We start from the raw sequence: 23,861 nt of genomic DNA on the forward strand, positions 1-23,861 counted from the left end.
TCTTAAAATTGCAAGGGAAGTTAACTATTTTCGTCTTACAGATGGTATATCATCAATATAATTGCTATTGTAATACTTGAACGCCGCTCTAAAGCATTCCATCTCACTCTTTCAAACAGGATACGCCATTTGAAAAACAAGGACAATATATATTTCAATTAGAATATTTAGTAGGCTTGATAAATAAGGCTCGACAATATATCCAATGTGTTACACGTTTAAAAAATATATAATTATTTTGCATACAGTACTAATAATAAATACCAATAATTTTTTTTTTATATAGAAAATAGCAATGGCACCAAATTCGGCTGATGAGTACATTAATATGGTACATAATAAGTATGGCAATAAAATAACGAAATAAAAATTAAATGCATTGGAATGTTAAGATTTTTTTTTATATATAACCGACTTCAAAGTTCGAGGAAATTCTCAATTCTATATAAATATTATGTATAATATCTGTATATATATATATATATATTTGGATGTTTTTGTTTGCGTTGCGTTCAGTGGTGTCCCAAATTGAACCCGGCACGGTTTCATTGTTACTTGGTATTAATTCGAGACAAGTCGGTTTATATCAGCGTTGCAGAACTATAGATAGTTTAACTACCGACAGTTGACCTCGAAAACTATTCAGAATATCGATAATACTAACGATAGTATCGATAGCTCTCCGTGAACAATACTATTGGTATTATCGACACTATCTCTAACACCTTAACTTTCGATAGTCTATCGATAGTTATCGATATGCAACACTAGTTTATATATTACTGGAATAAATTGTTTTCTCCATAAATCTATTAAAACATAAACAAACAATACTTAATATACGCTTTCAAATCACGACATTGGTTTACATTAGTCATAAGAATTAGACTCACACGATACGGAGACTAATGTGTGTAAACAAAAACGATTTAAAAAAGGAAGACACAAATTGTTTAAGGTAACTCATTCGTTTATTAGATAATGTTGCTTTCTCTTTCGCACCTGGGTGGTGAAAAGGGAGAGCAAGCATGTACGTGATTCAAATCTAAGGATCTGAATGGGCGTTATTACTTTTTAAAAATGAAACAACAAAACTAGACAAGCCTTAAAGAGCTTTATATATAATATGGGTACCGTCGGCTATATTGAATAAGCGGTGACTTAAAAACCATGTAAAATTAAGTATAGAAACATCGATAAATTAACGTAATACTCTTTAGTTCCGACGTGGTCGAGTAAAAAGAGAATAGCTACAAATCATAGGAACTAAACTAATGTAATAATATGTATATCTCATTCTTTCCTATATAATAAATACTATCCTCTCTTTCTAACGATCCGCTATATAGACTATAAATTAAATTTCAAACAAATACTTTGGACATGTAAAATTTTTAAAGCATAATATCATTTTATACGTGTCCCCATATATAACAGCCAGATAAATACTATATAAAGTGTGAAATTCAATACTTCTGAAACTTCTAGGCAAATTGGAAGTCAATATTCGTCGTAAATTATGTTCGAATGGGATAAAAAATTACCGCATCCTTATATCTTGGTCAGGAGTCCGTTCAGCTCCAACACTTCTGGTACTTCTATGTCTTCCAGGCGGATCGGTGACGGACTGAATTCGAAATGCACGGAGTATATCATCTTCGTGTCCATGAGAAGGCTTTGCTGTAACAATCAGAAGAATCGACAATTTTGATTTTGTCTGTAGTAAATATTTTGTTTTATTAGTTGGTTATTGACGTCGAATATGTATTTCTCACAATTCGTTCATGGCATCCTAAATTTTACACTACGTTAAACGAGCGTATATAATTCCCGGCGGCGCTTAGGACGAGATAACTATTCTCTATAAGCGGTATGTTTTAATATCATGACTATACCCTGTCCAAGTTAGCTCGATCTTTTTGACAGCCGGGCCAGTGATGAGAAGCGGAAAATATAACGTATATAACAGTCGGAACGATGGCATGCGTGATTCAAATTAGATTTCAATTTTTTTTAACTTTTCTAAAAGGAGTTATGCCGGCTAAAGAGACCCCAACCACTGGCCAAAGAGAGCCCAACCAAAAGGACGCGTTACCGTTCGTAACAATAACTCAACAATGATCTTTAATGAGGACTTATGTAATCGATATTTGTAGCAGTCACTGCCTGTTATTCGCGTCCCTACCGTCCGACCGATGTAACATTGTACGAGCGTCTATTATTTTCAGTGTTTCTATTTAAATTTTAATTTGAAGCAATAATATATAATAGAAAAAGTCTTAACATTTTCGGATAACGCTTGAATCTTTAGGAACTTTTGTATTATATGTATTTTTTTTATATTTTTACAATTTTTGAAATCATTTAATTAAGAAAATAATATGTCCGTCATTGCAAAGTTATGTCGATCAGAAAAAAATTACATCTGTCAAAAAGATCAAGCTATGTCGTACAGAGTATAGATGACATTATAAAGATTTATCTCAGCCGCGAACTATTCCAGTATACGCCAGTATTCGAACAAATCGTTTAAACGATTTTGTCTATCGTACATATGACAACAAAAACATTTTAACTTAATTGTCCTTCGGTTAGTATGAAACACTCATATAAACTTACCGGTTCCTTGTTAGCGTTAGGTCCAGCCCTCTCCTGCATCAGTTTCTGTATCTCGTGGATGAACTCCCGCGTCACCTTCACCTCGTACTCCTCAGCGGGGGTGTACATATTTAAGATCTGCGAAGAAGTTTAAGTCTCAATTCTGTGTTCCATCGATTTAGTAGTTTATTCAAGATGACAGTCACACGGACTGTTATTTATTTATTTTAGTTTTAACAAGGCGGTTGTTATAAGTGAACTATTATTTTGTAGTGAAATGCTTCAAGTAAGACGTACAGAACTTCCCTTTAAAGAAACCGCACCTTTAAAGAAGCCTTCATATTAAAATGTTACGAAGGAAAGGAAAAGTACAGCCACGGCCCAGGGGATAGAAGATATGAATCTTAAATTCGTGACTTTATTTTATTTATTTATTTATTTAAATGCTTTATTGACCACCATAAAGTTAATGGGACAAAAGGCGGACTTAATGCCTGAAGGCATTCTCTGCCGGTCAACCTTTAGGTCAAACTGAAAAACCACGAAGGTGTGAATGACCTTACTGCTGGTGGGAGGGCTCTGTGCAAGCCTTTCAGCAACAATTAGTATAGTTGTGTTCCGGTTTGAAGTGCGAGCCGGTGTAACTACAGGCACAAGGGACGTAACATCTTAGCTCCCGTATTCAGTGGTGTATTGGTGTAAAGTAAGGAATGGTTAATATTTCTTACAGCGCCAATATCTACAAGCTATGGTGACCACTTACCATGAGATCACCCATTTTATTAAAAAAAAAATAATTTCAAGTAATGCTTCATCGCGCGCGATGAGTACTAGACGAATTCGTCAAACGTTTCTGAATCAAAGTCGAATGTCTCACAGGTTAGAGAGCGACCTAAACGGAATCCCAGAATGTATCGAGGCGCGTATGGTGGTCCGCGTACCTTGCAGACTTGCACGGCGGACAGGTCGGCGCACATCTCCACGGTGCTGCTCACGTCGGCCATGGACTTGCGCGCCTGCAGCAGCTGCACCGCCTGCGTTATCGGCTTCAGCACGCTCAGGATCTCCTCCATCTGCAACGACAGAGATTCCATTTAACCATTATATCTAAATCGGTCGAAGCGAGCCATTTATGGACAAGTAGCTAGAAATTGTTTTAAACTCATTTTCTTCTTGTATAGTAGGGTGGCAATGCGTGCGACTTTAACGGGACACGTCTAGATTTTTTTATAATAACGTCGGGTAATCTGGAATATTCATGTTTTCGTTAAGTTTTTTTCAATAATACTTTATTTTGTAAGATAAAATATAATACTTTTTAATTACACGTGTATGTGTAAGAGACATGTCTAACTTAAAACAGGACTACCGACTAGCTACTTATTAGGGGGGTGGCACAAGAGACACAACATCTTAATTCCCAACAACAGTGGCACATTAGCGCCCTAAGAAATGGTTAATATTTCTAACAGCACCGACGTCTATGTTCGACTACCTATATAAAAAACTGGCATACCCATATAACAATCTGAGCGTCACAGCCCGAACAGTGGGCCAGTCGTTGTTACATAATTATAACTCAGTTTAACTTACTGGATAATGAACCCAAATTCAAGCTTTTTTTTTTTATTTTAGCAACTCCTAAAAATACTTTAATAACTAAGAAGTTAACTTACGCTCTTTTGACCGTACTCAGCGAGATGTTCCTTTATCCAGGTCTCCAGGTGTGAGATATTGTACCTGATCTGCAGACCTTTAGCCCAGCAGCACAGGTCCTTACGCAACAGCAGCTGGTTCAAGCTGTATGCGCAGATGTAGTAGAACAGCTGAAGAAAAAAATATATATTTGTACTGATACTATATAACTTTTTATTATTCAATATACAATAATTTATTTCGGTCACGTCGACTAACCCAAATAAAAGTTACGCCGGCCGGGAGATATTATAGGAGAAAAATATGTATCTAAAGACAGACACTCAATTCGATGACTCTCATAAAGTCAGGAATTAAGAAAAATATGTCGTATTGCCGTGCATTCGGACAATCGTCCTTTATAAGTATACAGAGCTGGTCGCAGAGCCCCATGTCCGCGCACCTGCCGGAACAGGATGACGCGCAGCGGGGGGTCCACGGCGTGCGCGCGCAGCGTGTCGTGCGTGGCCCCCAGCTCGTGCTTGAGGCGCGCGGGGCCCGCCGACGCGGCCGAGGGGGGCGCGGCGCGCTGGGGGCCCGACAGCCCGCTGATCTCCTCGTACTCCAGGATGGCCGGCATGATGAGCCGCTCCAGCTGCCGCTCCAGCAGCGTGATCAGACCTGCGCGCAGACCGACCGTAGTTACTCATTTATTTTGTAGGTTCTTTAAATAAGTATAATTAATGTTTTTTTCATAAGATACATGAAGTCATTACTAGTAAGTACTCAAGATCTATAAAAGCCCAACTTAAGACATTCCCAGTATCTCTTCAAATCCACTAAATATTTACTAGAACTGGACACGACGCAGAGGAAGACGAACATCGTCACGTCACATTATCACGTCACGCGTTACCAGGTTTGATTCAACCGTTCACGTGTCCCAGAAGAAGGCGGTCGAGGCGTGGTATTACTTTGCTAATAATATTTTATTGCCTGGTGGCTCGCTGGTGCGAGACGATACATATAAAAATGTTCGTACAAATACAGTACACCAGACCAGTCCCCCTGATGGAATAACTCACCCTGATATATTGAAATAGCCTGATCGCTCAGCACTTGTCTGTACTCGGAGAGGTCGAAGATCCTCAGACTCTGTTGGTTCTGTCTCGGCGTGTTCTCGGCTTGATACTTCACGTCTCCGCTGTATTGTCTAAGATTATTTAACAATCTGCAAAAACGAATTCCAATTTAGGTTATTTCCACACTTAAGACAATTATCATTCACTAACGGATGTTATAAAAGTAGACATCTTTATACTTTTACATTATAAAACATATTCCCTTAGTCGCGTCTGTCTGTCTGTCTGTCTGAACTAGTAGGTCTCTAACACTTTATAATGAATTAAGTTTTTATGTGAATTGGCGTTATTATGACAGTGATTGTTGAAAGTGTCGGAAAAAAATCATGTCGACTGGCTGTCGAGGGGCTTTACGTGCGCCACGTGAACCAATGGAGTTATATGTATTGCGACGTGAACGTTTTACGCAAAATTCTACCCGTGCGAAACAGGGACAGGTAGTTTTATATAAAAAAAGGATCCTACGTCCTGTTTCGGGGTATACCTCCCAACTTCAATTCTATTTATTAATGTCCATTCAACAGTTTAAATATGATTAAGAAAAATCTCAAGGTCAATCACAAGAGAGACGTAAGTAAACAGTTGCTGACATTTTACAGTGCACAGGTGTGTGCGTAGTGCACTCTCTACATTTTCGTAACGTCTCAGAAGCTATACACTAGACCGATGAGTTATTTCCATTACGACGTATCTACGCGAAACCGATTAATTTGGTAATCTAGATAGGCTCGTTGATCTAGTGGCTAGATAACGCAGGTCCTAAAAACCTGGTTTAAAATCCCAAGCCGATAAAAAATTGTTTGGTAAGTAACGGCCCGGAGCCTGGAAGTTGGAAGTGCGTACAATCCCATGCCTCGGATAGCACGAAAAGCCGTTGGTCTTGCTCCTGCCCTCTTTCCACTCGTGTCGAATTTGCCGTCCCATCGGATTATGAGAGTGAGGACCTTCGATCACTTGTGCGGCTATTTATTGAATAATATGAAATATTTTAAATACCACCGAATCTTCGAGCGTCACCGATGCTTGTAAAGGTTCAGTAGTTGAGTTAAACGGGTGGAACGTAACGAAGGCGAACCTCAGCATGTTGGCGAGCCACAGCGCGTAGTACTCGACGCTCTCGGCGCGGCGCTTGATGACCTTCTTGACGGCCGTCCGCGCCGCCTTGATGAGCTGGTGCATCTTGGGCTCGTCGTCCACGTGGTCCGTGTGGCGCAGCATCATGAACAGGATGTAGGCCGGCAGCCCCGGCAGCAGCGACGTGGCCACGCGCGGCTTCAGCTCTGCAACGCGCACACAGCTGTACTTCATTACGGTACTGACCGTACAAATACTACTATTGTAGCCTGCAAGTCGGTCTGGGTCTAACTATCGGTTATTCTACCGGCAAAATACTTTACCCTGTATTTCCACTGCCGGTCTAACGGTGGTTGGAGTGTAATTACAGGTACAAAACTTGTAATAATAATATATTAAAACACAATGAGTCGGAAAACAGCTGAATCATAAACCGTTTTTGGGCACTATTTTTCTAATATGGTGTCGCAAGCCAAAAATATACGAGTGAGAAGTGAAAATTCTCCCGGATTACTTTTCAGATAAGCCCCCTTTCTGATCACCAAATTGCAGTACTAATAATAAATATATGTTATAAAGCAAAACAGTGACCAACGTAAGTCGGTTTTCAACATTCCATGAGTGACATTCGAAATAATTTCTTAGGAAACAGTACAGTTAACAAAAAAATTATATCTAGTTGTTTTTTTTAACTTTCATATATAGTGTACCTGTAATTAGTTTCTTAATAATAGTTCCTTCATCTTGCAACTTGTACTCGAACATTCCAAGGTACTCCCTTTCCTTCTTCCTCATAACGGGCGGTATTTCGAGCGCTGTTGACGTATTTTGAGATACGATTGTCTCTGAAAATTAAATACAATAAATTAACCATAGAATATGAGAAAAAAATGTGGTCACCAGTAAAGCAGTATCACGTTCGACGAGCGTAACTGTCACACCAAGATTAAATAAATATTGGACAATATCACATACATTACTCTGATACCCACGTAAGCAGCTAAAGCATTTGTGTTATGGAAAATCAGAAGTAACGACGGTACCACAAACACCCAGACCCTTTTTTTTTTTTCTCGCTGGAAAAACGCGTTACGCGCTTCCCCCACGTGATGGAAGGTGGGGGGGGGGTGGGACTCCCCGGAGCCCTGGACGCCGAGTGCGCCCAGGTACGCCGGGTTTACCCACTAAAAGACAAACACCCAGACCCGAGACAACATAGAAAACTAATGAATTTTTTCTACATCGACTCGGCCGGAAATGGAACCCGGGACCTCGGAGTGGCGTACCAATGAAAACCGGTGTACACACTACTCGACCACGAAGGTCGTCAAATTTATCCACCAAGCTTTTTATGATCACTTACTCTGACAGCCCACTGCTGGGTCCCTACATCTATGTCTAGACAAACAGATGCATAATTCCAATCAAACCATACTCACCGTTCCCTTCCAAAATGTCCTGAACATCTTCAACACCGGCTTCCTTTAACTTTCCAACTAAAAGTCTTATTTGGTTCTTGTATCTGCGACAACTCTCGGACAGCTTATCGACTCGTTCCTGAAAATCATTCCATGGGTATGTCATGATTTTGAAGAGAGAGAACAATATCGACAAAGTTATATATAATGAACTATTAGTTATAATATCCATGGATTTGATTATATCAGGATAACGTAGCCAAGGTTCGAAGTAGTTATGGTTTGTCTGAGATGAAAGAGGATCCAAGATTCACTTTTTGACAGATAAAACTAGTGATTGTGGCAACGTAACATTTAGATTATCGATTCAATTATTGACAGTATCGATTATCGATATTTGCCATAAAAATTAATCTTTTTTTTGTTGACGGTTACGCATTATGAATGATAATAAAATTGCCACGATGTTACATAGGGTACTGTTCCGTTCACTTGTTGTAAAGGGTTCCTTAAGTTTTTACTTCAAGTTCTGAGAAAAATTGTTAGAATCACGATTCTTTATGGACAACCTTAGTAAATAAAGTTTAATAACTTAACTTCCTAAGTCTAATCTTATTTAACATACAGAAATATTTAGATTTATATTTAAAAATAAAATAGTAATTTAAATACCTGTATTGCGAGACTTTCAGAAGCAAGTCTTATGATTTCATTCTGGGCGTATTCCTGGGTCTTATTCTTAGGTTCTTGACTTAAATCTGTGCTCAGCAACCTTAAATAGATTTGTTTAAAATTAATATTTATGGGAGGAGGGGGATGTATTTTTTGCTTTATTATAAAACGGGTCTAGACGCCCTTAACCGCAATCAAAATTAATGTGTTGAAGCGGCCTTTGATGATATAAAACGCATTTCACGTGGTAACATATTCGATCTCGACGTAAAGATACCTGGTTTTATCTTTTAAAATATTGATCGGGAAATACAGAGTTACGTTTAAAACGCATTAGGAATTTCAATGACGAAGGGAGACCAGTGGATGCGTGAGGGGAAAACCATGTAATTCTTTAGCATACTCTCCAAAGAATAGAATCGATGCATTGTATGATGATAGATGATGTTCACACTGATGATGGTTTTACTGGCAAAAGATATGGGTTATGCTGGTAGCCGAAGGTAAAACCGACAAAGGTGATTATGTTGATATTTATATGATGGATATATTAAAGTATATGTTACTGTTATACCGACACTTAGTGGATACTGAAGTCTACGACACGTCTATGGCATATAGGCCATGGTTATATGACAGATGTGATGGTTACACTGGCATTTTGGTGATGGTTATACTGATACTAGTGATGGTTACGCTGGCCTTTTGGTAATGGTTATACTAATACTAGTGTTGGTTACACTGGCATTTTGGTGATGGTTATACTAATACTAATACTAATGATGGTCACACTGGCATTTTGGTAATGGTTATACTGACAGAGGTGATGATCACACTGGCATTTTGATGATGGTTACACTGACAGAGGTGATGGTTTTGGTGATGGTTATACTAATACTAGTGATGGTTACGCTGGCATTTTGTTAATGGTTATACTGACAGAGGTGATGGTCACACTGGCATTTTGGTAATGGATATACTGACAGAGGTGATGGTCACACTGGCATTTTGGTAATGGTTATACTGACAGAAGTGATGGTCACACTGGCATTTTGGTAATGGTTATACTGACAGAGGTGATGGTCACACTGGCATTTTGATGATGGTTACACTGACAGAGGTGATGGTTTTGGTGATGGTTATACTAATACTAGTGATGGTTACGCTGGCATTTTGGTAATAGTTTTACTGACAGAGGTGATGGTTACACTGTCCTGTAGGCGATGGTTACACTGATACAGGTAATGGCTATACTGGCATGTTGGCGATGGTTATACTGACACAGATAATGGTTACACTGGCATTTTGATGTTGGTTACACTGACAGAGGTGATAGTTACACTGGCATTTTGGTGATGCTTATACTGATACTAGTGAAGGTTACGCTGGTATTTTGGTAATTGTTATACTGACAGAGGTGATGGTTAAACTGGCATGTAGGCAATGGTTATACTGACACAGGTAATGGTTACACTAGCATTTTGGTGATGGTTATACTGACAGAGGTGATAGTTACACTGTCATGTAGGCGATGGATACACTGATACAGATAATGGCTATACTGGCGTGTTGGCGATGGTTATACTGACACAGATAATGGTTACACTGGCATTTTGTTGATGGTTATACTGATACTAGTGATGGTTACGCTGACATTTTGGTGATGGTCACACTGGAATTTTGGTGATGGTTATACTGATACTAGTGATGGTTACGCTGACATTTTGGTGATGGTCACACTGGCATTTTGGTGATGGTTATACTGATACTAGTGATGGTTACGCTGGCATTTTGGTAATGGTTATACTGACAGAGGTGATGGTTACACTGGCATGTAGGCGATGGTTTTACTGACAGAGATGATGGTTACACTGGCATTTTGGTAATGGTTATATTGACAAAGGTGATGGTTACACTAGCATTTAGGCGATTATTACTATAAAATTATACGAAAGTAACACTAGTACGTAGATAATGGGAACTCTGATGGATTTCTAATGCTTATATTAAATATTTCGACATTATTACTGACGTTAAGCCAATCGAGACATACTAGTACACCAATAGATGCGTTTTTAATGTATACGAGCGTATAAAGTTCTCAATTCATTTATTTATTTATTTATTTATAAACACTTTATTGCACACAAAAGACAAAAGATACAGTGTACATAACATTACAAGAACATATAACAAAAAAGAGAAGCGTGCAAAGGCGGTCTTATTGCTTAAAGCAATCTCTTACAGACAACCCTTTAGAGTAAGAATTTGTCTGTGGGAAACGGGATGGTGCAAACAAGCATGTTTTATTCTATTTATTATTTATGTGGAGGGGACACCAGGGTTTGTATCTCTATATGCAAATTATATATATAAATAAATAATTAAGATCTTTATGTTTATAACAATGATAATTATGTTGGTTATGGAGGTTGTTTGTGAATTTGATTTGTTTTTTTTTTTTATTTAATTAAGTTTGAATTTTTTTTAAATACACGTTTATTTATTTCCCAACAGTCAGTTAAGTTAACAAGTGCAACTAAGGCAATGGCAAATTAAATTGAGAACAAGTTGAATATTCCCATAGTAACATTCACGAAAATGTTATCATTGTAAAAAAATGTTTTTAAAGGGTTGCCAGGTAAGTTAAAACTGTCCCAATATCTTCTAAAATTCGGTGTTAATTTCATTATTTCTTCGGAACTGGAAAAGAATAATGTATAATGTGTTCTTTGTTTTTCGTTTACGCATATTTATCGATAGCTTTTTTTCTTTTTTAATGATAAGAAACATTATATAGGGTGCTTATTTATGAGTCGATTTGATCATCGAACTTAATCATCGTATTAAATTTATGCATTTGATTTTCAACCTTACGTCTCAGATCATAGAACATTTAATGACTTACTTTTGGTATTTCTCATTTTCATCTCGAAGCCGATCCATTTCCTGTTTCGCCTTCGATATGTGCTCCGCGTAGAACTTCTTCTCAGCTGATAATTCTTCTTGGAGTTGTCTGTAATGACAAGGAGGAGGGCAATCCTTTTAACAACACTGAGGTTAATTACGCTATATCTTAATAATATAATTAGTAAGGGCTAGCCAATGATGATACTGTCTTAATAATAACTGGCTAATTCGTGCGTTTTCACTCGCGTTAAACGTCACTGCTAACGAGCAAACCTTACCACGCCCTATGCACGAAGCGTCAAGGTATATGGTCAAAATCAAAAATAATTATCAAAAAATTCTTTATTCAAGTAGACTCATAAGAGCACTTTTGCAATGTTGCAATTTAATGTAAAGCTACCACCGGTTCGGAAAGTAAATTATACCGAGAAGAGCCAGCAAGAAGGTAAGTGGTCACTACCGCCCATAGACAATGGCGCTGTAAGGAATATTAACAATTTCTTACATCACCAATGCGCCACCAAACTCGGGAACTAGGATGTTATGTCCCTTGTGCCTGTAGTTAGGCTCACTCACCCTTCAAACCGGAACACAACAATACCGAGTACTGCTGTTTGGCGGTAGAATATCTGATGAGTGGGTGGTACCTACCCAGACGGGCTTGCACGAAGCCCTACCACCAAGAAAACTCAGTACTCTTTTCCGTCATATTAATTACAGAGTATATCAGTAAACTATAAATAAATTAATAGATGTCGTAGAAATCAATAAAAATACTAAGTCTACACATTTTATCTTTAATTTAATATTTTATTGAGTAATATGTCTTATCAATGCTTTTTTTGCATGAGATTTAAATTTTTTAATAGCCAAGTTAAAAAAAGCTGTAGAAACAACCTTTCTCAATAAATGGACTATCTAAGGCAAACTTTTTTGAAATCGTTCTTACAGGTCCTGAGATTTTCGCATTCAAACAAACATACTCATCAGCTTTAGGTAAGTATAGATGACATACCTATTGATTCCTTTCTGTGCTTCGTAAGCTGTCGCCAATTCTCCATCTTCGTTTATAATGTCAACATCCGAACCGTAGTTGCTTGCGAGCGACTTCAGATTCACCGTCTGTTGTAATAAAGTTCAAATTAAAATGATATGTCGATGAATTTCATACTAATTATACAAATAAAATTAAAAACGTGTACCATGCAACGTCAGCAGAAGAAAGCGATGGAGAGAAAAAAAGAAAAAATAATTAAAAGATAAAAACAATATAAAAAATTATCGCAAAATAAACACAGAAATAAAAAATGCGCTCTTATTTAATTTTTGAGGAATAAGAAATAAATATTCTAATCATTGTAACAGATACATATGTAACAGAAAAAAATATCTATATTAATTTTTGATTTAATTGATTGTAACCTATCCACAATTATAGAGCGTTAAAAAATATTTTTTATCGACAACATAAATATCCTTAAAATTCGTATAATCGAGATATCGATGTTAAATCCACGAAATTCAATGACATGACAGTCCAACGGGCGGCCATGTTTGACGTTTACGGGAGCGTTCAGAAAGTGTGTTCCAAATAAAAAAATCGTGCAGGGTCACGGTAGTTAGTAGATTTATATTTGTTTAGTTTTTTCTATTTTACCCGAACGTAACCCGGTTTACATCTATTTAGTAATATTTTTTATCCTTTAAAATTCCACATACAGAAATAAAACAAAGATGAATATTACTACAACCAAACATTATGAAAATTATACTATAAACGATCAGTTTTTTAAATGCCGACATTTGTGGAATCTGGTAGATATGCGAATAGGAGTTCGGCTTCCGCCAAAATGGACCGAAATTTTGGTCGTTGCTAAAATACTAATTATATTGTACCTAATTATTACTTTCATTTTTAATTTATTTTTAATAAAAGAGTTTATCGGCTAGTATATTTGGACACTACTTGAAAATATTTAAAAAAAAAATAGTGATATTTTTTGCAATGAGTCTATCTATATCTATCTATAATCTTGAGACGTTTATATACAATCACCATAAACTTCAACATTATTAATAGTCTTCACTAATAAATCTTACAGGCTTATTTTACATACTAAGTTAAATAAAAACTTAAAATATATAACTGAAAATTTAAACAACAAAATTTCAAAGCAACGTAATATACATTTATGATTGAAAAACTAAAATTAAAAAGCCATACGTGATACTTATTACTTAATTACTCACAACACTCTTCAACGCTTGGAACCAAGGTTTCTGCGATAACATTCAATAAATATTTTAGTGAATTATTTATACAACTATATCTATAACAAACACAACTGTAACCCCCCATTTTAACTCAATGAAATTAAAAAAAAATAGTCTTTGTCCTTCCCTGATACTCGCAAAATCAAAATCAAAATATACTTTATTCAAGTAGGCTTTTACGAGCACTTTTGAATCGTCATTTAACAAACTATTTAAAGTAAAGCTACCACCGGTTCGGAATGTAGATTCTACCGAGAAGAACCGTCAAGAAACTCAGTAGTTACTCTTTTTCAACATCTAAAAATACTGTCATATTAGTTAAATACAATTATATATGTATGTTATGTCTCCTGCCCGGAAGTCAACGAGCATACTATCTCTAGGACCGTCTCCACACCAAATTTTATCTAAATCGGTTCAGCAGTTTAAGCTTGAATAGGTAACAGACAGAGTTACCTTCGCATTTATAATATTAGTAGAGATCGGAAGCCCATAGAGTCCGTGTAGAACACGTGTATTAACAAGTCTCGGGTTCAAATACTAGACGTAGCAAATTTTAATGTGCATAAATTTAGTGTTTATCAGGGCCGGATCTACTATATGGCTTCTTGGGCTTCAGCCCAGGGCCTCGAGGATTCAAGGGGGCCCCAGCTAAATCAAATCAAAGTCAAAAATAGGCGATAATGCGAAAGAATGCATAACTTTATTAAATTGAACAGATCGTACGGTTTGCAGTCCCGCGAGTCCTGCAATTAATCAAACCCATTCAATGAATTTAATTCAAGTCTACGTTCAGATATGTTTTAGGTGGGCCCCTAGCTAGTGTTAGCCAGAGCCCAGAGCCCCCTAAACTTACGGTCCGGCCCTGGTGTTTATGTTCGGTTTATAATAAGTCATCACTTGCTCAGCATTGAAAGATAACATCGCGAGAAAAGCTGAATGTGTTTTGATAGTTACTAAAATGAGCGTGGTGGAATAAAATTCTAATCTTCCTTAAAAGAGAAGGAGGCAATTGCCCAGCAGTGGGATTTGTATAGGCTTTTACTTCTACACCTCCCTTCATATAAATATTACACTTTAATGACAATAGGTCAAGTTGTGCCTACATCTAATAATCTCAAAGATATATTAACATACACTTTTATGAATATAAAATACATAATACATGTACTACCCTTATCTGTAAATCTAAACACCCCCAGGCTACCCTTTGTTATTTTATAAACTGCGACTAAATGGCAACAAGAATCCCATATACCTTCTTATCCCGAATATGGAATAAACTCCTTCTATTAGAGAGGTCTCTGAATAGGGTCTTCACGAAAATACCATCTGGAGGCGCCATAATTTTTTTCATAATTCACACATCTCATACAAAACTTTTATCGTAATCGATATTTATGCAACACTAAAAATATTTCATTATTATTAACCAAAAGCAAAAATAATTGACTACACGGAACTTAAAAAAAAATCACCTCAGATCTTTGTTAACGCAAAACTAATATTTAATATTTTTTTCTAAAGAAATGTTTAGTCTGTACGATAAAGAATTACACACACAAATATATATAAATGATGATACAAACTATTGTCCGTTTGTTTGTCTTAAAATAAAAATATATGGTGCTATGTATAAATTATATTTAAGTGAGTTTTCTGGAGTCTGGACCAAAATATTGAAGTTCTGTATATAAGACCTCTTTCCCTCTTAAGAAGAAGATTATTACACCAACCAGATCCAAAACGTTAGTTGATTCACAGAATTGGCAGGATTTCATCTGGTACATATCTTTGGAGTAACAATATTTTCCTTTAATACATTATATGAGCATGTAAAATAAGACGCAGGAACTTGAACGACCTGTCTTCGGTTATATAATATATTTTTACATTTGCATACATTAGCAGCCTGTAAATTTCCCACTGCTGGACTAAGGCCTCCTCTACCTTTGAGGAGAAGGCTTGGAGCATTCCACCACGCTGCTCCGATGCCGGTTGGTGGAATACACATGTGACAGAATTTCGTTATAATTAAACACATGCAGGTTTCCTCACGATGTTTTCCTTCACCGCCGAGCACGAGATGAATTATAAACACAAATTAAACACACGAATATCAGTGGTGCTTGCCTGGGTTTGAACCCGAAATCATCGGTTAAGCACGCGTTCCAATCACTGGGCCATCTCAGATTTTTATAAGTAAATTTTATCAATATATGTACATGAAGTTTTAAATGCCTCTAAAGGTATATCACACTGTACCCAATTTTCGTAATTCCTTTTATTATCGGTAAATATACACGAGTAACGCATGGAGAAATACATATATCTTATCCACAACAAACTATATCTCATATCAAGATAAGTCATAGATAAAAAAATTAACTGTACGCTTCGTAAAGCTACTCCCAGACATTTGTAAAAATAATCGGTTTAAAAGTATTTCCGAATGAAAGCTTTATTTAAATTTATTTCTCATAAAAAAACATTAGATCTTCGAATGAGATGCGTACGATTTTGTCACCATTATTTAAATTGTGTCAGCCTGATTGATATTATAATTTGAATTTATTTCTTATGTCGAGTCCCAAATATTTGTGTATGATAATGAACACTTAACCAACAGCTTAATGTCTTGTAAATAATAACAATTTTGCATGCTGGTAGTAGACGTACAAATTAGTTTAAAGCTGAACCAGACAACATGTTATTATAAATGAAACTATAATTTTTTTTCAAATGAATACTATAAACTTTCATATGTCTGGACCGTGCTTTATTTAATAAAAATATTATCTATACAAACATGTCTGACTTACATTATAGCGTGTCATTTCAATGCCGACATATTTATTTAAGTGTTAAGAAACAAACATATTATAATAATATCATTAATTTACTTCAAAACGAGGTTGGTTGTGTATACTTGTTCACTTCCAGGCAAGATATATTATATACATATATAAAGTATTCAACTAACATATATTTGTATGTTAAATGTTGGAAAAGTGTATTTACTGAGTTTCTTGCCGGTTCTTCTCGGTAGAATCCACATTCCGAACCGGTGGTATCTTCACTTAATATAGTTTTGTTAAATGACGATTCAAACGTGCTTGTAAAAGCCTACTTAAATAAAGTATATTTTGATTGTGATGTCATTATAATATAATATATATTTACTTACATATATCTTAATGAAATGTTTGTAATTAACATGTTTAGTTAAATTGAAAAAACAATGTCTGATCACATGAGTAAAGATATATTCACTAGTTTGACAATGAATTGACACGATATCATTGCTCGGGATTTAGAACATTAATTATTCAATGCTATTTCATTATGAATTCGCAAAATAATAGAGTTTTAATGTATGCAAAGTATCTGCTTCTGTGTAGTACTCGGGTCTTGGTGGTAGAACTTTGTGTGAGCTCAGCTTGGTAGGTACAACCCACTCATTATATATTATACCGCCAAACAGTATAGTTTAGTATTGTTGTGTTGTGGTTTGAACGGTGAGCGAGCCAGTGTAACTACACCAGGGACATAAGCGTAGTTCCAAATGTTGGTGGCACATTGGCGATATAAGAAATAGTTAATATTTTACACAGCGCTAATGTTGCGTTAAGTTATACTATAAAAAGTACTAGAACTATAACATATACGATCACAAAAATTATATCTTTAAACATTACTGTTGTATACTACGTTAAAGCCGACTATATTCTATATTCTATTCCAACCACAAAAGTCAAATAAACAACATTTGACATCGAATTCACGCGATATTATTGGTCGAGAATTTGAAAAATCTATTTCTCTCACCTAACGCATCAATACCTTGATGCGTGAGATATTTATATAAAAAAAAAACAAAGAACGCGCGACGCCTGTCATAGAAGCTTGGGTTTACTTTTTGGCGCGAATTTTGAGTGTTTCACGCAAACAATTTATGAGACACGGAAAATTGGTATTTGTTAATAATTATTATTAATTTAAATTTTTCAAATTTTTATTCGTCAATTCTTTAAAAAAAGTCATTTTCGCTTCTGGTCATTATGACTATGATGTTCGTCATGGGTTCGCGAAAAAAATGCGTTTTGAACTTTGGAAGTAAAATTAGAATTAACTCTTAGTAGTGCCCAATATAGCGGTGCTCCTTCGCTTGGAATAGACTATAGATTTTTGTTTAGCGGAAATAACTTTAACTAAAAAAACAGACATTAAAAACCTTGAAGTTAATTCCATAACGAAATCAACAGATGGTAAATTGAAGTATCGACTGCCAACAGTACAGATACCTTAACATATGTTCAGTCTCACTGGAGCCACAACGAATAGCTAAATAATTGGTACAGAAATATTTAATACAATATCCGCAATTGAGTGAAGTTTGCCACAATAGTTTTGGACAACTCACCTGGTGTGTCAGGACATTCTTCAGCTGTATACATTCGTCGCGACGTCGATCCAACTCCTCCTGCATGGCACTCAGTTGTTCTGAATTAAATTCAAAATTTTAATTACAACAATATAATTGTCTACGAATTTCATAATATGTCCATTTTGTTTTAATAATACTAGCAATGCTCCAAAATAGTTAAGGCATTACTAATATTCCTATTTTCCCCTCCTTTTAAGCTTATCACTTGTGTTAGGAGTGGGGACAATAGCCTAGGTGGTCAGGATCGATCCTGCGACTTTTTACATCGTCAGTTGCGACGTTTCAAAGAATATGGCAACTGGATAACCCCAATGATTTTACTCGGCGGTGGGGCTTTGTGTTGAGTTCTCACCTACAATCTCCCGCGAGGTCTGCGACGTGTCAGCGGATCGCAACCTCTCCAAGTGTTCTCGTAACTTTTTGTTCTCTATCTCCAACTCCTCGACCCTGAACCTGTCGGTATCTGGGTTTGAGGGCGGTGACGTCATACGATCTGAAATATTAATTTAAGTATAAGTAAAAAACTAAAAGCCTGTAAATGTCCCAATGTTCTCCCCAGAGGAGGCTTGGAGCTCGTTCCTTAGTCAAAGTTTCATTTTGAAGATTGGAGGGGGGGGGGGGGGGGCTTGTATTTGTATTACGACTTTAAATTAAATATTTTGGCCCAAATATCGTGGATCAAACGAATCAGGGTGATAGAGGAGGTGATTTCCACCAAAAATTCTTTCTAATGCATGGTCATAACTTAATTGCATAAAAAGTGATGACCATTTTTGTTTTGTTTAAATAAACTACCGATTTTTTAACTGTTTCATTAATTACAGAAAAAAGTTGATAAAAAACAACAAAACAAAAGGTGTTTTATTATGAGTAGATAATGTATCATTACAAAAAAAAAAATTAATTGCAGCTCTGGGTACCAAATTTAAAAAGCAATTCATTTTCTCCCGTCAATTTTGAAGGATTACAAAAAATCACTACTAACTTTGAGAGCACACTGTGCAAAAAATGTACTACGGAAATGAAGAATGACCACTTTAGTCTCAGACTGTTAGTTCATGTTTTATGCGAGTTTTTTTCATGTCAAGGAGCAAATTTGTTAGGAAGGAAAATTTTAATAAAAATTATGTAGTAATTAAAAAACCGTCTTGAAATAAAAGAACAACATAATTGTTGTTATTTTTTTACAGTAAAGGTTCAAAATTCCTGCCTCTAACCATTATGCACAACCTGCACCGCCTAATAAAATTCGTACGTAATCGGCGGAAAGCACGTCTGTTATTGGGCCACCCTGTATACACAAATAAAAAATGGTAATGAGAACGAAAGAGAAAGGTATGCGTCTGTCTTACTCATAAGTCTCTCCTCCAAGTCCGCAGCTCGCTTCGCGGTGCGGGACAGTTCGCTCTGCAACACGGATATCCTGTTCTGCATGCGGAGAACCAGACCAGCGTCTGCCATCTGGGAAAAAAGATTGAATCATCCATTCAAAGACATTATCCCACTGAATTTCTACAGCAGATTCTTCTCAGGTTATTTATTTCCGAGTTATTTCTGTACGAACTGATGGTAGTTTTTTGACAATCAGTAAGCAAGTCTAACGCTTTTGTATAGACTATGGACCATATCAGTACAGACGTTAGGAGTTAATCCATGAGATACCATTAAATCGAATATATTTTATTCAAGTGAACTTAACAAAAAAGCTTTTTTGAATCGTCAATATTTCAAATCTACCACCGTTTCGGAAAGCCTCCAGCGAGACGAAACGGAAAAATCTCGCACAGTTACTCTTTTAAATAACCAGTATTCACAATTATTTTTCAATCAGTCCAATGATGGAAGCCGAGCCTGACTCCAGGTATCTTTATCCAAAAAATATTATTTTAATCATTAAGATTTATTGATTAATTTTTACATGCGTTCGTAAATTGATTATATTTTTCGGTATTTTATATATGCGTATGTCATTGCCCAAAGACGTTCTCTGTACCGTATGCAAGGGGAAAGCAGGGGTTACAATGCTTGTTTCTATTTCTTGTATTTTAAGAACAGTAAGACAGTCTCATCTCAATTTGTGGAGAATGTATTATTAGTAGGTTAAGAGTTTTTTTGTGTTAATTGCATTCAACCATCATCATAATCAGCCTGTAAATTTCCCACTGCTGGGCTAAGGCCTCCTCTCCCGTTGAGGAGAAGGTATGGAGCATATTCCACCACGCTGCTCCAATGCGGGTTGGTGGAATACACGTGTGGCAGAATTTCGTTGAAATTAGACACATGCAGGTTTCCTCACGATGTTTTCCTTCACCGCCGAGCACGAGATGAATTATAAACAAATTAAGCACATGAAAATTCAGTGGTGCCTGCCTGGGTTTGAACCCGAAATCATCGGTTAAGATGCACGCGTTCTAACCACTGGGCCATCTCGGCTGTACCTAAGAGTTTTTTTTGTGTTAATTGCATTCCACCATCATCAACACATCACAATTCGTATCTTGGTAAAAAAACTACAAGCACAAGCACTCTCAAGGGGGGATGACTAGGTGTGCTCGTCATCAAATAATTAGGATAAGGGTCAGTGCTCACCGGAGCCGGGCCGTTGTGCGAGCCGGCGGACCAGTTGACGGCCTCCAGCGCCGGCCGGGACGACTCCACCGAGCGCACCGACCCGTAGCCGAAGTCCTGCGAGGGCACCGCGGTTAGTGCGCATGCGCAACGGGCGACGGGATTTTAGTAGATTGTTACATTCAACGCTTTATATATACATAGACTATGAAATCTTACAATTATTTTCAAAATATCGATTAGTGACTGTTGTTTCCAAACTTTGCTAGTCAAGTTCGAGAAGGTCACGATCTAAATTACGACCTTATGACCATAGAACCAGTAAGCTATTAATATAGATGTTTAACATTATTTTTTAAGAGAAATGGATCCGCAGCGAAAAACGCTAAAGCGAACAAACGGTCCAAATATTCGTATCTTATTCCTAATTATGTCTTTATCTATGCTGTTTGAAACATTTGGACATTAGAGCAGTACTGCGGAAAGTATTACACCTCGCCTTATTGCCTCCACCGGTGACAAGAGGGCTGGTTCATTTTTTGCGCAGAGGATCGGAATTTAATTTTAATAATTCTTATGTAGATAAGTTTTTAAGGAAAATTAGTTAATAATCAAAGAAAATATGGTCTGAGTATATATTATTAATTAATACGTTTAGCCAGTTCAATGTTAAACTAAGTTACTATTGGTTAAGTGTAATTTAGCAAACTTAATACATAAAATGATAAAATAGAACTCACGTCCTCAACGGTGATCTCTTGCTGGGAATTAGTGCTGGCATCGGACAATGACCTTCTATGTTCTTTGGGCACTGGAGCTCTGGACCAGAAAACAGTTGTTTTACAAACGAACAATTCACCTAATAATCGATACGTCAACGCTGTCCAGTGAGATTAACTATTTTAGGTTTTTATCTGACCGCACCTTGGTCTTCTTTTGCATGATCGGATGCCACCGACCACCATTTAAAGTATATTCCAATTCAATTCAAACACTATTACATTAAACTATTTATATAGGGTTTTTTTATGTAATAGGCAGGCGGACGCCCAAATGGTCCACCTGATAGATCCATAAAAAATGGACGGTGGTGGTGCCGTTGAAATGAACTATTGTTCATTTCAACGGCAGGATAGTGATACTGAGTGAATGATATGATTTTAATTTAATAAGTTACTTGGTGGTAGGGCTTTGTGCAAGCCCGTCTGGGTAGGTACCACACACTCATCAGATATTCTACCGCCAAATAACAGTACTCTGTATTGTTGTGTTCCGGATAGAAGGGTGAATGAGCCAGTGTTTATCACAGGCACAAGGGACATAACATCTTAGTTCCCAAGGTGGCGCATAGGCGATGTAAGGAATTGTTAATATTTCTTACAGCACCTTTGTCTATGAGCGGTGGTGACCACTTACCATCAGGTGGCCCATAATGCCATAAAAAAAGCTCACCTAGTTTGAATAGAGTCGAAACGTTCCTGCAATTCATATTGAGATGATAACAATTTCTGTCGACTTTGTCTCTCTGATTCCAGTTCAAGGCACAGCGCTTTCTTCTCAGCTTCGTGTTGCTTATCGCGTTCTGTAAATAATATTTACTTAAACCTTAATGTTCTTAATCGTGTTGTAAACGTTACTCAGTCAAACATAGTATCAGTATTCTGTAACAACAAACTCGGAACTCACCGCGGGACGCGATCATGAAACGTCTAAAATTTACCAAAACAATTATTACATTTAAAGGATATACGTCTCAGAATAGCGTATCATCATAGATCGACTTTCAAGATTTCACGAGTGAAATTTGAAGTGAGTTCTTATAGGATAGGATTTATTCTCTCTTTGTCAATTGTTTTAAACTTCAAGAGAAGACGAAGCTTAGATTATTCATACGTCGAGATATAGCGTCGCACTACAGAAGAACTAAATGACACTAGCTAACTTTATTGTCTTAGTGTGCGTGAGCTAAAACAACAGACTCTATTAAAGATTAAAAAATTTACTAATTAATAAAATAAAAATAAACTTTATTAGAGTAGGCTTTATGAGCACTTTTGAATAGTGATTAAAAGTATAACTACTACCGGATCGGAATGTAGATTCTAACGAGAAGAACCGACAAGAAACTTATATATTAATGGAATATAAATAGTATAATAAGGATAATATTTAAAATTAAGGCCACCGTCTTCGATAAAGAGCGCTAACGTTAAAGTGTCATCAATTCTAATAATTTTTAATCTACGATCTAAACAACTCAATTAAAATTTAGTCAACAATTATAAATTTCTTTATCACCAATATAATTAAAACATATTATGCAAAGATTAAATATTTTTATCAAGGCTAATATTACAAAACGCATAGTAATATTTAATGCACGAATAATAATATTCGTGTCTTATGTCAAAGTATTATTTTGTCCCATTTGCTGTTGAAACACCTTGGCCCTTGGAGTAGTACTGCAAAACGTTTCATTAAAACTATAACCCCTCGCCTTATTGCCTCCACTGGTGACAGGAGCCCTCCTGTGGTTCATTTTTTGGAAACCCTCGCAGACGATCGGAATTACGATTCAACAGGGAAATGCTGCATTCCAAGCGGTCAAGATTTACACAGTAACTATTTCTAATTCATATTTGTATATAGTTAAGGACTTTTTGCTAATAATTCTTATGTAAATAGAATCTACTCGTAAACACCGCTCATTCAATTCATAAAAGGGAAATAATTTTAATATCCACCGTTTAAAATACTAAATGATACAATAAATATGTAAAAACGACGATTATGGTTATATGTAGATCAACGGGTCAATATTGTTAAGGTAACCTTTCCAAAACTGGGCCCGTGACTCGAACTCTTTAGACCACGGTCCATGCCCATTGGTGTCTGACACTTCATTCGTTTCCGCCACCACCGCGTCCGGTGGCATCACCATTTTATATCTATTTACTGTCACTAATACATATGAAACTGTCACTAATAATAATTAAGTTCATCGTTCCATTTGACATTTTGTGGACTGTTTATAATTGGTTCTTGAATTAGTATATTTGCTTATAATTAAAAAAAAAAAACAAATTAAATTCGCGCGTCAACGATATTTAATATGAAAACATT

At 36.4% G+C, this 23,861-nt stretch overlaps 1 protein-coding gene across 2 annotated transcripts in view; it reads right to left on the minus strand.

Moving 5' to 3' along the window:
• Nucleotides 1–764: 764 nt before the first annotated feature.
• Didum (dilute class unconventional myosin) overlaps nucleotides 765–23,861 on the minus strand; it is a 50,304-nt gene continuing 27,207 nt past the window's right edge. The window contains exons 13-30 of one of the 2 annotated variants that reach the window (XM_064219458.1): nucleotides 22,191–22,320; nucleotides 21,479–21,557; nucleotides 20,760–20,855; nucleotides 19,523–19,631; nucleotides 18,523–18,663; nucleotides 18,147–18,226; nucleotides 12,465–12,556; nucleotides 11,448–11,555; nucleotides 8,540–8,639; nucleotides 7,889–8,006; nucleotides 7,160–7,294; nucleotides 6,451–6,655; nucleotides 5,319–5,464; nucleotides 4,697–4,914; nucleotides 4,275–4,424; nucleotides 3,540–3,671; nucleotides 2,620–2,736; nucleotides 765–1,680 (exon numbers count right to left, since the gene is read on the minus strand). In XM_064219458.1, the coding sequence (XP_064075528.1) occupies nucleotides 1,552–1,680; nucleotides 2,620–2,736; nucleotides 3,540–3,671; nucleotides 4,275–4,424; nucleotides 4,697–4,914; nucleotides 5,319–5,464; nucleotides 6,451–6,655; nucleotides 7,160–7,294; nucleotides 7,889–8,006; nucleotides 8,540–8,639; nucleotides 11,448–11,555; nucleotides 12,465–12,556; nucleotides 18,147–18,226; nucleotides 18,523–18,663; nucleotides 19,523–19,631; nucleotides 20,760–20,855; nucleotides 21,479–21,557; nucleotides 22,191–22,320 (2,285 nt within the window). In that variant the 3' untranslated portion in view covers nucleotides 765–1,551. Of the gene's footprint in view, nucleotides 1,681–2,619; nucleotides 2,737–3,539; nucleotides 3,672–4,274; nucleotides 4,425–4,696; nucleotides 4,915–5,318; nucleotides 5,465–6,450; nucleotides 6,656–7,159; nucleotides 7,295–7,888; nucleotides 8,007–8,539; nucleotides 8,640–11,447; nucleotides 11,556–12,464; nucleotides 12,572–18,146; nucleotides 18,227–18,522; nucleotides 18,664–19,522; nucleotides 19,632–20,759; nucleotides 20,856–21,478; nucleotides 21,558–22,190; nucleotides 22,321–23,861 lie in introns of both variants that reach the window. The other variant, XM_026627907.2, reaches the window with a different exon arrangement.

Source organism: Vanessa tameamea, chromosome 28, assembly GCF_037043105.1.
Source record: "Vanessa tameamea isolate UH-Manoa-2023 chromosome 28, ilVanTame1 primary haplotype, whole genome shotgun sequence".
Taxonomy (NCBI): domain Eukaryota; kingdom Metazoa; phylum Arthropoda; class Insecta; order Lepidoptera; family Nymphalidae; genus Vanessa; species Vanessa tameamea.